Raw genomic sequence first — 13,139 nt, forward strand, 5'->3', positions numbered from 1 at the left:
AGTAGAAAATGGGTTGAGCTGGGTTCTCTTTCTGTTCATGGATATGTCTGTGATTGAAAGTGCATGTCTTGGTGGGTAACCCTTCTCTACGAACAGATCAGATTGATAAGATAAGATCACTGGCTGTGTCAGGATGTCTCACAACTCGAATGACATAGCCAGGATCGACTGGCGATCGATCACCAAAGCTGTTCCAGAAGCCAAAAGTTCTCATTTAGACGAAAGTACGTGATTGTAAAGACAATGCTGTGTTGCAGTCGATCTCGATCGAAGTATCTCTTCCAAGCCTTGAGTGCATCTATACCGACAACCTCAAGCTCATTCTCCTGAAGTACTGCCGATTGTAAATTTGTGTATCGATAATGGTAGTCCATTTCTACAGGCGCTGTTTCTTGTTGCAGAGATGTATAAAACTCTTCCCAGTGTGGGATCTAATGTATACAGCGCTCCTTGCTTGGTGTCTCAGATGAGAATCTTGCGTGGTTCAGGACCCCACAGCGGCGGCACCATAATTAGTGGAAACACGGGTATACTGCTCCAAGTCAATAGAGAAAGCAACATACTCTGTTAATCGTAAAAAGAAAGTATTTTTTTATGTAGATTGATGTATTGCAGTCATTAAAGTACCGAGTGCTTTTGATAATTTCTCCGCCGACCCGGTATGTACAGTAGTCCCGAAGGATCAGGGTTGGTCGGATGGTTTTCGGTTCCCATTATGTACATTTGGATAGAAAGCAGCAGACAAAAGATTCATGACACATAATGTCCCAAAATTCCAGGCCCAGGAAACAGCAAGTCGTAGGTAAAGAGCAGAAGAGTGATATCAAGGCTATGTGAACGCCGCTAAACCTCCGATGGAATGTGAACGCCGTGGTATATGCAAGAAGAGGAAATCAGATCTCGGGATGGAATCATTGAGCAGAAGTCGTAAGGGAGGTCTGAAGAGCCTGCGAGATGGCTTCCTCCTGGCGCTTACGCTCCATCTCCATGAGAAACTGTGCGTATTTGGAGCGGGGGTTGTGGATGCCGCACTCGGTCTTGGCCTGACCCTTCCAGCGTCCAGAGCGCTCATCCTCGTTCTCCTTCACGGGCTGGGTGGAGTGGTAGTCGCCGATGCTCTTGTAGCCACGGTCGAGGAGCTCATTGTAAGGGACGTTGTTCTCCTTGACGTACTGCTTGACTTGATCGAAGGTCCAGTTGGCGAGAGGGTTGATCTTGATCAAGCCAGCCTCGTCAACCTCGATGATGTCGATGTCACCGCGCTTGCCACCCTGGCTACGGCGGCGGCCAGTGAGGACGGCGTGCACGTTGAGTTCACGGTAGGCACGCTGGGCGGGTTCAACCTTGGCAGCCCAGTCGTAGAACTGGTCATCCTTCTCCCAGAGGCGGGGACCGTGCTTCTTAGCGAAGTCCTCCTCGGTCTCACAGCCCTGAGGCTTGTAGACATGGATGGTGTTCAGAGGGTACTTCTCACGGACGCGGTCGACCAGAGCCAAGGTCTCGGGGAAGTGGTGGAGGGTATCGAGAAAGATCAGGTCGACCATCTGAGGCCGGGGCACAGCCAACTTGGACAACATATCGATAGTGACCAGACCAGTCAAGCCAAAGGCAGTGGTCTGGTAGAGGTGAGGCAGTGAAGTGACACACCATCTCAGGACATCTGCATCGATGCTGTTAGTTACTTGGTGCAGGACTATCCCGGAAGGACCCGGACTGACCTTGAGGCTCGAGGAATTGCAATTGTCTGTTGAGGAACTTCAAGTGTGGCTTGGTGAAGACGATCTCAGGGGAATAGTCATCACTCGAGCTGCCACTGACATAACCAGAGTCTCTGGAGTCAATGGCCTCGCCATCAGAGGGGTAGTTGTCCGACATCTTGGCAGGCATCTTGACTAGGAGTAGTGCTAATATAGAGAGGGGCAAGAGGCGATAGAATTTAAGTAATGGAATTGGAAGAAAAGACGAAAGTAGACAAGTCTATTTGTATGATAATGAGAAGGGCCTGGAAAGGCGAGAGGAGGGACAGGAGGCGAGGGATGATGTAGACTAGACAAGACACAACAGAGGACGAACTCGAAGAGTCCGATATAAGAGGGACCAGGCAGGGGCAATCACGACATCATCGGGAAAACGGGGAGTCCGTTCTCCCTTCGGCCTCTTCCCTTCATACTTACTGGGCCATTCTGCAGGGCTCGCAATCACGACATCGCCCGTGACCGCTTGCCAGATGGGGCGAAGGGCAGAAAAAAATCCTTCTCTCAGCTTCCGGGGAAATCACGCAATACTTGCACTCCCGGTGTCTGCGCTTCCCCGGACCGGCTTATCTCAGCCGTTTTTGGTCAGCTTCCTGCTGATAAATCGATGAACTCCGAGGAGGAATCCCGCGGGTTGTCTCACTTGGCGGATGGAACTTGCGGCAAAGAGACGAAGAAATGCGGATTAGACTCATGATTAATCATTCAATTAATCAATAAAGTACTCCGTTTCTCGCAGCAGGTGCAGGTCTATCCACAGTGTCAAGGATCAAGGACACCTGGCTCCCCGTAAGCTGTGACAAGGAATTAGCGTCGAATATAGAAGAATGATGATAAATGCAACAGACAAACCCTGGTCTTCAATGATTATCCACTTTGATTGACTACTTGGACTCGTAGTCAACTGTGTGGTGTTAGTCCTGGTGGGAGTAGCTTGTGGTTTGTTGATTTGCATAGCAAGCACCTAACTACCCCACATCATGAGGCAAAGATGATAATGATGATGATGATGATGTCGTCGGACTGTGGATGAACGAAGGACCCATCATAATTTCTGCCAGGCGGTCAAGCCCACCAACTGGCATCTTTTTTCCCCCTCGGTTCATCATGTGACTTTTCTCCCCACGTGCCCGCCGATCTCCAATGGAAGCTGCAGGGGAAAAGCGACCGACGAACCTCGACAACGGCTTGCCAGCTTTTTTCTCGACTTGTCCGCTTTGCTGCTATCGTTGCTTCTCCAGGGTGTATTCCCGGCTGGTGGGCTGTTTGAATCGTCCAGGGTCTTCCATCATCTCTCCACTCCACTCTGTTCCAACCCCCTACCCCTCTTGAGCCCGCCTACCTTCTCCGCGCAGCGCATCGAATCTCCTCCCTCCTCAACAATGGCCTCGCCCAACCCCGCCAACCCCCGTCCAACCCGGCCCGTGTTGCGACAGACACTCTCCAGCAGCTCCTTCATTCAGGATCACCAGCAATACAAGCCGTCGGTCCCCATCCAGACTATTGGAAATGTGATTGGAAACGCTGGCAATGCTGGCAATGTTGGGAATGTTCCCGAGTCCTCGTTCGCGTCCTTGTCCCTCAAGGCGAATCCCATCAGTCCCGATCCCGAGAAGGTGACCGAGAGCGGCATCATCCACAGCATGTTTCACTCCCACGCCAACCCTCTCCAAACCGGCACTCAGCAACTGGTCGCGACGATCTTCTACAAATCCGCGGATCCCATTCACCCGCACCTGCACCCCGACTCCTCCCCGCATGCTAAGCCGGGAGATACGCTGCCCTCGCCCACCGTCCCCGTCGGTTCTGCCCCGACCATCGACATCGAGAAACTCCCTCGGGAGCCTCCTGCGCCGGAGCCCGAGCCTCTCGACCACTTGTACGGCCCATTTGTGTCGCAACTCTGCCTGACCAACTTCCTTCAGATCATCGAGTCTCTTCCGACCCCCTACCAGCGCACGAACACCTCACACCGTTGCCTGGAGGCTAACGAGCACCCTCGGGTGATGGAGGTCACTTTCTCCCCGCCCCCCAACCCGGAATACCTGACCTTCGCAGACCTTCGCAAACATGAAAGCATCTGGCGTTTCGAGCGGGAATGGAATGTCGAGGTCGTGCTTCAGCGGGAGAGTGTTTTCCGTCGTCACAAGCGCCTCTTCGTCTTCGATATGGACAGCACACTGATCCAGAACGAAGTCATCGATGAGATCGCCAAGTTCATCGGTGTCGAGAAGGAAGTTTCGGTCAGTCTTGGTCGAATGACGTGGTTTTGAGAAAAACTGTACTGACCGAGCCGACAGGAAATTACGGCCCGTGCTATGAACGGTGAACTCGACTTCTCGGCATCCTTGAAGGAACGGGTCTCCCTGCTGAAGGGTGTCCCCGCAGACGTCTTCGAGAAGCTGAAGTCGATCATCACCATCGCCCCGGGTGCACGTGAGCTGTGCAAGGCCTTGAAGACTCTTGGCTGCAAGATGGCGGTTTTGAGCGGAGGTTTCCAGCCTTTGGCGGAGTGGCTTGCTGGCGAGCTTGGTCTTGACTATGCTTTTGCTAACCATGTACGTGACCCTGATCTTCATGTGTTCGGCCCAGGTGGCACCGTACTGACCTTGCTAGCTTGAAATTGACCCCACCACACAAACCTTGACAGGCAAGCTGGTGCCATCGTACCCGATCATCGATGCGGCCCAGAAACGCACGCTGTTGCACTCGATCGCGGAGCAGAACGGAATCCCGATTTCTCAGGTCGTTTCTGTGGGCGACGGTGCCAATGACCTGCTCATGCTCCACGCGGCTGGGCTTGGAGTCGCCTGGCGCGCCAAGAGCAAGGTGCAGCTTGAGGCCCCCACGCGTCTCAACGGAGAGAGCCTCGTAGACATCCTTTACCTGCTTGGCCTCAACCGGGACGATGTCAAAGAACTGCTCGTATAGTTTGGTCACCACCCAAGGCCTGGAGTCTGTAATTACTGTCCATGACCGAACGATTGAATGGTCCATCATGTTTCCCACCAACTGCTTGCTTGGCAAGGAACACCTGGAAACCACACATTGAAGAACGAATTTCCTCGTCCTCAGACTTTCTCGCCCAGATTCCCCCACGCAACAATCTCGGTTGATTTTTTCTTCTTGATTATCTTCTTCCAATACCTTCTTTCCCCTTTGCTTTTAGCCCGAGGCTCGGCTTGAGAATACCCACCCAACCGGGTCTCTGTCATACCATCATCAAGCCACGCCTTTGGACGGTCATGAGTTAGAACGAACGAGTAAGATTGATTACATTTAGGGTTGTCGGGGTGAACCAGGTACATACCACCTGCAACGTATGCAGCAGAAGGCTGCAGCCCAACGAGTTGGGTTAATTGAACGGCCGATTTAGGATCATTATGCGAGTCATGATGCGTTGATTTGAAAGCTTGTTGATACGCTGACCATATCTCATTGAAATGAACATACATGTTTGGAAATTATGTTTGATTGCCAGCAGCCAACCCCATCAGCCGATCAGCTGGGATTGAGATTGAAGTTTTAGGGTCTATGTAGAAAGTAGTAGTAGTAGTAGCACAGCACAAACCCCGTGAAAACCAAGTAGAATGTAAAACCGAGCCCGAAACGAATCATGCTAACCCTACGCCAAAGGTGAAACCGATATACCAACGCACACGAAGGAGAAAAACGAGACACAGAAGAGAGAGAGGAAGCGGGCTGATGATTTTACCGCGCGATCTCGTCAACGGGGATCTTCTTCTCGACGGACTCGGCGCCCACCGTACCGCCGGCGCGCCTCTTCTTCAGGACATTCTCGATGAACGCCTCACCGGCCTTATAACTGCTGCGGACCAACGGGCCCGAGGCACAGTACAAGAAGCCCATCTCCAGGGCCTTCTGGCGCCACATCTCGAACCGATCGGGCGTGACGTACTCATGGACGGCCATATGCCTCTTGGTGGGGCGCATGTACTGCCCAAACGTGACCACGTCCACATTGACCCCGCGCAGCTGCCGCAGCGCATCGGCGATCTGCTCGTCCGTCTCGCCGAAGCCGAGCATCAGCGAGGTCTTGGTGATCAGATCAGGACGGGCCTGCTTCGCGGCGTCGAGGACGCGCAGACTCTGCTGGAAGGTGGCGCGGCGGTCGCGGACGAAGGGGGTGAGGGCCTCGACGGTCTCGACGTTGTGGGCGTAGACATCCAAGCCGGAGCGGGCGACGAGCTTGACCATCTCGAGGTCGCCCATGTAGTCGCCGGTCAGACACTCGACGAGGATACTGGGGGCCTTGGCCTTGATCTTGATGACGGTCTCGGCGAAGTGGCGGGCGCCGCCGTCGGCCAGGTCGTCGCGGTCGACGCTGGTGAGCACCACATATCCCAAGCCCCAGCGGCTGATGGCCTCGGCGGTGTTCTCGGGCTCGTGCGGGTCCAGCGGCGGCGGGCGGCGCAGCGTCTTGACGCTGCAGAACCGGCACCCGCGCGTGCACGTGTCGCCCATCAGCATGATCGTCGCCGTCGCCGCCGCCTTGTCGCCGCCCCCCCAGCAGTCCGAGATGTTCGGGCACCGCGCCTCCTCGCACACCGTGTGCAGGTTCAGCCCCCGCAGGTCCTTCTTCAGCCGCTGGTAGTTCTTCGAGTCCGGGATCGGCGTCTTCAGCCACGACGGCAGCCGCGTCATCTCCTTCTTGCGGCCCGCCGGCCCGACCAGCGCTGTCTTCAGCGCGTATGCTTCATTCGGGTCCGCGATCGGGTCGGCGTCCCCGGAGACGAAGTCGGAGAACGAGGGGCCCGAGTTCAGCCGGTCCGTGAAGGTGGTGCGCCGGCGGGGGGTCGTGGTGGTCGTGGTGCTGTCCGTGGCGGAGGATGGCTCGGTCGTGGCGTAGCTGCGGGTGAGGAATGTGCTGCTGGGAGAGGTGGTGGCGGCGGCCACTCGGCGGGACGAGCAGAGGAGCCGTAGGCGGTTCGTGGAGGGAGCTGCCATGGTCGAGAGTTGTTGTATGGGGAATCTTTGTTTCTCAAGCAAAGATCAGGAGGGGAGAGTGGGGGAAGGCAAGAGATAATGCTCTTAAAGGGAGTTTCGATTCCGCGGGAAACATTCAAGCTGATATCAGACTTCGGCTGCGGTTCCGCCGGCGGCTGACTCAGCTTGGCGCCTGCATGCCCACTAAGCCCCTTCAGGACGCAAGGTGTGCATTGCCCTACTTTGGTGGCGTTCCTGCTGATTAATTGACCACGCCGTGGTGGGCTTCCTGCCTGGGTATTAAGAGTGTCTATACTCTCTAGAGGACTATGGTAGGCTTACAGCACAGTCATTGATGCTCGCGACATGGTTCAGGTTGGCAGGGTATCATTAGAGTCTAGGAACTGGGGATAACTAGAGATTATACATCGACCGTAGTGGCTATTGGAGTGAAATCACAAGTAAAGAAAAGTAACAGACGTAAAGAGAACAGGCGTAGACAGGCCATCAGCGTGCGATGGCAGCTCACAAGAAGAACTTGCAGTGAGTGAAGAGGGACGAATGAATGGCGAAGCAATCTGATCTCATCAACATGGAAATAACAGAACGAGTGGTATAGTCAGGAAAACTGGCTCATCGAGGAAACGGGGAGGCAAGAAAAGAACTCAAATGAGGTGTGGGAATAGATCGGTGCGTTGAGAGGGAAAGAAGACAACAAAGGAAAGGTGGTATGAGTGATTGCCTAGTTTTTCGTTTCGAGCACTTGGGCGAGAATAAGTACGGCGCTTTTTAGATGCTCCTCCGCGTGCCCGCATATGGCGAAGAGCATTTTTTCGACAATTCTATCCAGGTCCCTGCGAATCTGCATGCTGCGCATTTCGAGGACCTGGCGTGATGGGGTGGTGTGACTGGATGTCCCTGATACGGCGGTGGCTTTTTCCGGGACTGTGTCCAGCCGCGATCGCTGGTTGAGCTGACTCTTCCTCTGGTGGGCAGTGGCCAAAGAAACAACATAATTCCGTGCAATCAGAGCGGCGCATAAGCCATCCAGGAGGTTTTCGGCAACGCTAGGGAAGATGGTGCGGAAAGGCCGCAAAAGTGCCCTCTCGTTATTATGGCGAAGAAACATAATGACGGGTGATGTAAGGCGGAGCATGTTCCGTGGGAAGTCTTTGACAGACAGTTCCAGCTGGTCGATAGTCCATTCGTGATCCCACCACTTCTCCAACTCTTCCTTCTCCGACTTGGTGGAGGTTGAGGAACGGCCAGGCGATACCTGGACAGACGCAGCAAACTTTGGTGGTACCTCTGGCTTGGGTGGTGATTTGGGTAGTTCCGGGCTGGGGGCCGACTTGGTCTCGATCGTGGTCTCGCCAACTGTCTCAGAAGCGACAGAGCTGATGTCGGTGTACACATCATCATCGTCTTCGTCTTCTTCATCGTCGTCCTCGTCCTCCTCAGCTGGAGCCTTGGCGTGGGCATAGTCGTTAGGTGAATAGCATGAATGATGTGTGATATAGCCGCTGTCGGACATCTCCAGAGGCGTGTCGGGACTAAAGGCTGATATCTCCTGCTGACCTTGATCAGGAGTCGATGGAACAGGATGCTGTGGCGTTGGGAGCGAGTAGCTCATTGCTGGGGACGACTGGCGTGATATATCAACCAACTTGGGTTTCGTCTTGGTTGCTACCGCGTACATCTGTTTCGGGGTCAGCTTCATGCTACTCGTAATCTGGAACAAGACTCACTGCCGGTCTAGCTGCTTTCAACTCAACTTTCCGTGGGGGAGGTGGAGGGCTTTTCTGCACAATCTGTATTCTTCGTCGATTCAGCTCCTTGAGCCTTTCGCCCTGGCCTTCTGCACCTTCCACTGGCGCACGCTGGAGCCAAGGCTCCCAGTATGATAAGCTGCTGGGAGCCCAACTCCCATCGCTAGACACCGTCCCTGATCTGCTTCTTCCTGCACCAATGGATGAGTTAGAGAAATTTCTTTTCCCAATCGGTTCATAGTCGGAATAAGGAGCTGGCGATGACATGCGCTCCGAGTAGGTTGAAGCCGGCGTTAATTGCCCATCGCTGGTTTCGCATTGTCTGGCTAGATGCGAGTGAGCCATGCGTACATGTGGGCTTCCTTTGACGTCCTTAGGAGCTTGTCGTGGTTCACTTTGAGGGGAGGTGTAGCAATCGCGACACGATTCTCTGCCTGCAACGCAGCCGCAGCCATTGGGACTCTTTTGACTGTAGTCTGATTCCGATTCCGGCTTTGGCGAGAAATAGAACGAAGGTGAATCGTGTGGTGACCTGATGTCTGACAGAGGCGGGCTGGGCAGAAGACCAAAAGAGTCGATGCTCGTGACTCGGAGATTCTGATCAGAACGCCATGGGCGAAGCGTCCTAGTCTTGGATGGTTTTCGAGACAATGGAGACTCTTTGCCACTTGCAGCAAGGCTCTCAGTGGAAGGAGAGGACGGTAGACGCAGCTCAAAGGGCTGCTTCATCTTACGCACAGAGCGGAAAGGGGACATGTACACAGGAGGGCGTTCCGAACTGGTCCGTGGTTGTGCCGTGGTATATTCTGGTTGTTCAATGCGGGGCGCTGGCGAAGGAACAAATGACAATGAGCTCGGGGCTTGTTGTCTCTTCCAAGGCTGGATATTGGGCGAGTACCGGGGTGACGACGAATTGTTACCTCTCACATTGGAAACTTGATTTAGTACACTGTAGCTTGGCACGCTCCTGTTGACAAATGTTGGCAGATTTCCAGATATTGCATGGTGGTAATTGTGATCTTGCAGATGAAACTGCATCTTGACGGAATGGCCGTCCGTCGAAGACATGGCTGCTAGGTCGATATGGATGAGCAACGAAAGTTGAAGGGTCCGCCAGGTCTAATGCCGCTCCTTAACAGCAACCAGAGAAAGAGGACAGAAAGAAAACCACGGAATGAGCGCTGAAGCGGCCCACCAGACCTTATACCAGGGCGTTACATCGCTTCAAGTATCCCTTGACTGCCTTGCGGTGACAGGAAAAAAGACATTAAGCATGCGTGTTCGCCCCCTTCGGGAGGGTCGTCTAACACTCTGGAACATGGGTGAAGAGTGAAGGGCCAGCACGCCTATTTCCTTGCATACCAGAGAGAGGTAGGATCGAGAAGTAGGCACAGTCATTGGGCCAAGGTCCGGACGTGCGCCACCTGCAGGCACAGGGCAACGTGGGTGGTCCGCTCTCTCTCTCTCTGGGTTTGCATATCATCTATTAGGAAGGAATGAGACATGCAGATGGAGGGCGCTTGTGCCAGTCCTTTGGTGAACGTCACAAGATCCTCGGTGCGGCTGTCTCTCAACATAGACGTTGCGCCGGGCAATCTCAGGTGGCCGGCCCCTGGAAATAAGCCCCTTGCATCGGTTGCCGTAGGCGCAGCCCTTAGATTGGCCCATGCTGCCTCAACGCTGAGCGCAATTTAAGTAGCAGGTGAGAGGATTCCAGCTTGGTTGCGGCGGGCGGAGATCTGAGATTGGCTCAGATAGCCCAGAGATACCGTTTGGAGGCCAGCAATTCCATATGTGCCACCAAAGGTTCTTGGAGGTGGTGAAGCTGCGCGCAGCTATACACGCTCCTTCGGCGGTGGTTATACAGGAGTCGTAGATCCCAAGGAGCTCACTGTGCTTGTTCCAGATTCGTCAGTAGCGAGGGATACTAGGGGAGCTAGGAGAACTAGGAGACCAACTAAGGGACTGTAGCACCAAGGAATTATCCAAGGAGGGAGAAGATGAGATCATGGGATGTTGTTTGTACAGTACGAAGTACAGTACGGGGAAGCACAGGGATTTAACTTATGCTGGCTGACATAAGCACTATACCAATGCATATTGTCCATCAAGCAAACAGTGCAAACCAGCCGGTTATCGATTGGCGTATCGCAAAAAAAAATGCTCGGAGAAGCGCGATAGAGAGACGTTGACTTGAGATCTTGCATTCGTACTTCAAGTCCCCTGCGTGGATCAATACGTTATGCTCTCGGAGTGTTTCATTGCGTCGACTGCGGCGTCGGGGAAGACCCCGGCGTCTGCTAGTCTGAGAGATGTCGGAATCTGCGTGCACGAGTTTCAGCCCACGCTTAATCTGCGCTCCACCTTCAAGAAGAGCTCGACGGCCGCCAATTGCCTGGCTGTGAGCCCGTCGCATGTGTTTGCTGCACAGTCGGAGAAGGCAATTGTTCACGTATATAGCAGGGAGAAGGGCAACCAGGAGGCTACAGTCCCCTTCCCGGAGCGCATACGTAGTATCGCGCTCGCGGGAGGGAAGAATGGGGACGTCGTTGTTTTGGGCACAGAAGGTGGCCGTCTTATTTTGTGGGAGGTGAGTTGCTGCTTGAGCATCATCTTATGATGTCCTGCTTCGCTTGTTGGCTAATCGGTACCTTGTCAATCAGACCTGCACTGGTCGACAAATAGCAACCACAGCATCCCATCTGCGGCCAGTAACCTCCCTAGTGGTCGACCCTACCTCCAACTTCATCCTCTCCGGCTCATCCGATGCGAGTATCCACGTCTGGTCGCTTGTCGACCTCCTCTCTTTCACAAAACCCCCGTCGGGCCGTGATCGTCAAGCCCCGAACTCCCCGATCCGGACCTTCTCGAACCACCGCGCCGCCATCACCTCTATCGCCGTGGGCCACAGCGTCGGCAGATACAACATCGCCGTTTCGATCGCGGAAGACAGCACTGCAATTGCATGGGACTATCGCACCGGTCGTCTTCTGCGCACGTTTCTCCTGTCCGGGAATGCGACATGCCTGACCCTCGACCCCGTTGACCGAGCGTTCTACGTCGGCTACGCAGACGGCAGCATCCAGTCGGTCGACTTCTACAAGAACCAATCCATCCAACACCCTCTCCACGACCCCTCTCTGCATTCCACCCCCGTGCAACCCTCCGCCGAAGACCGATGGGCGCCCCCCTCTGCCGACAGCGGGGCGGCGCACACGCTCACGCTTTCGTATGACGGAATGACGCTACTCTCCGGCCACCAGAACGGCAAGGTCCTATCATGGAACGTGGGACGGAAGAAGTACGCCTCGACCGTGGCCGACTACACGCACCCGATCACGAACCTCATCATGCTGCCCCCCACCGGCCTCTCGTACCCGTCCCTCGACCTCACCCGCATGTCGCACACCATCGTCAAACCCCGCTACGACCACACATTGTCCGAATCCTCCCAGCCCGCGGGCACCGTCCCGGCGGACTACACCTTCAGCACGCATCTCTTCCCCTCCACCTCCTCCACCTCCCGACCCAACCAATTCACCTCGGCCTTCACGCATGCCTACTTCCCGGAATCGATGCTCGAGGAAGGACTCGCGGAACTGGCCGCCTTCGACCGGGGCTCCTCCACCGGCAGCAACAGCGGCATCACCGACGAAGAAGCCTTCGCCAAGGACGCGCAGATCGCGCAGCTGGAAGGCGACCTGGCCGTTCTGAAAAAGAAGGCCTCGATCCACGCGACCGCGCGCCAGTCCACGACCGACGAGGTGACGCAGCTGCGCGCCGACGTCGCCCACCTGCACGACTACATCAACGAGCTGCACGGGAAGCAGGCGCAGGCGCAGCGCGAGAAGATCCGGCGCCAGGCCCGCAAGGAGGAGCGCGAGACCCGGCGCCGGGAGGCGTGGTTCGCCGCCGAGAAGAAGGGGCGGAAGGGCGACGCCGTGCTGAAGAAGATGGATGCCGAGGATACGGTCATGACGAGCGATACGGACGATCAGAGCAGTGATGAGCAATGATTGCTTCCCGCTTGATTTTTTTTTCTACTGAGATAATAATCTTCATGAAATTGGGGAGTATCGATTTCGAGATTCCGCGGACAAGGCGCAACGGGAGGATCCAATTTTTATACAATTACCAAAAAGTGTAATAAACCGGATTTATCTGCCCCCAATCCTGCACCCGTATATAGATCTAAGATCCAGACGGCAGATTGAGTATCCGTACACTATCAAGGATTCGGTATAGCCAATCAAGCCCCCATAAGCACATTACTTGAACACGCCCTCGGAATACACCAGTCCTATGCACTACGAAGTACACCCTTCAGAATCAAGAATAAACCCCCCCGAACTCAACCCCGGAAAGATGAAACGCCCCGGCCCCGAAAATCCAGATCCCGGGATCCTTCCCCACCCCGGACCCCCCCCAGGGAATGTATCAGCCCGGCAGGTTCGGTATGTATGCCACCTAGTTCACCCCTTTCCTGGAGTTCCGTCGCATCCACCCTCGGGTCAAACCGCAACATTAACGAAAAAGAATGCGGATTCGGGGGATGTGAGAAGCCTACCCTACCCTACCCTCATAATATTGTGTAGCGGAAAGCATATTTCCCTGCGTTAAATAAAGATACAGTGCTTATCACGCCGCAGTGCATGATAGCTGACGTGCT

At 54.7% G+C, this 13,139-nt stretch overlaps 5 protein-coding genes across 5 annotated transcripts; 2 read left to right on the forward strand and 3 right to left on the reverse strand.

Moving 5' to 3' along the window:
* Positions 1–911: 911 nt before the first annotated feature.
* met16 (phosphoadenylyl-sulfate reductase (thioredoxin)) lies at positions 912–1,887 on the reverse strand (the record flags this gene model as incomplete). The annotated part of the gene is made up of 2 exons (XM_025667843.1): positions 912–1,660; positions 1,719–1,887. 2 exons carry the CDS (start codon positions 1,885–1,887, stop codon positions 912–914), a joined length of 918 nt encoding a protein of 305 aa, XP_025528993.1.
* A 1,249-nt stretch (positions 1,888–3,136) lies between these two features.
* Positions 3,137–4,685, forward strand: BO86DRAFT_310156 (phosphoserine phosphatase SerB; the record flags this gene model as incomplete). Its single annotated transcript, XM_025667846.1, has 3 exons — positions 3,137–3,997; positions 4,055–4,312; positions 4,371–4,685. The coding sequence occupies 3 exons, from the start codon at positions 3,137–3,139 to the stop codon at positions 4,683–4,685; spliced, it is 1,434 nt and encodes a 477-aa protein (XP_025528994.1).
* Positions 4,686–5,158: 473 nt separating this feature from the next.
* BO86DRAFT_388312 (lipoate synthase) lies at positions 5,159–6,788 on the reverse strand. Its single transcript, XM_025671822.1, has one exon. It carries the CDS (start codon positions 6,720–6,722, stop codon positions 5,466–5,468), a length of 1,257 nt encoding a protein of 418 aa, XP_025528995.1. The 5' UTR covers positions 6,723–6,788; the 3' UTR covers positions 5,159–5,465.
* Positions 6,789–7,109: 321 nt separating this feature from the next.
* Positions 7,110–9,755, reverse strand: BO86DRAFT_61178 (uncharacterized protein). The gene is made up of 2 exons (XM_025677505.1): positions 8,450–9,755; positions 7,110–8,400 (listed from the first exon to the last, which is right to left on the reverse strand). The coding sequence occupies exons 1-2, from the start codon at positions 9,536–9,538 to the stop codon at positions 7,444–7,446; spliced, it is 2,046 nt and encodes a 681-aa protein (XP_025528996.1). The 5' UTR covers positions 9,539–9,755; the 3' UTR covers positions 7,110–7,443.
* Positions 9,756–10,657: 902 nt separating this feature from the next.
* On the forward strand, positions 10,658–12,486 carry BO86DRAFT_359908 (putative ribosomal assembly complex component Ipi3; the record flags this gene model as incomplete). Its single annotated transcript, XM_025669788.1, has 2 exons — positions 10,658–11,060; positions 11,134–12,486. The coding sequence occupies exons 1-2, from the start codon at positions 10,713–10,715 to the stop codon at positions 12,484–12,486; spliced, it is 1,701 nt and encodes a 566-aa protein (XP_025528997.1). The 5' UTR covers positions 10,658–10,712.
* Positions 12,487–13,139: the final 653 nt, after the last annotated feature.

The sequence above is a fragment of the Aspergillus japonicus genome (genome assembly GCF_003184785.1).
Source record: "Aspergillus japonicus CBS 114.51 unplaced genomic scaffold BO86scaffold_16, whole genome shotgun sequence".
Taxonomy (NCBI): Eukaryota; Fungi; Ascomycota; class Eurotiomycetes; order Eurotiales; family Aspergillaceae; genus Aspergillus; species Aspergillus japonicus.

Bases quoted from the DNA above. Each gene is read 5' to 3' on its own strand.
- BO86DRAFT_388312 (XM_025671822.1), bottom strand. From the start codon at position 6,722: ATGGCAGCTCCCTCCACGAACCGCCTACGGCTCCTCTGCTCGTCCCGC.
- BO86DRAFT_61178 (XM_025677505.1), bottom strand. From the start codon at position 9,538: ATGTCTTCGACGGACGGCCATTCCGTCAAGATGCAGTTTCATCTGCAA. The intron at 8,401-8,449 runs GTGAGTCTTGTT...ACCCCGAAACAG, and splicing joins TGAAAGCAGCTAGACCGGCA to ATGTACGCGGTAGCAACCAA.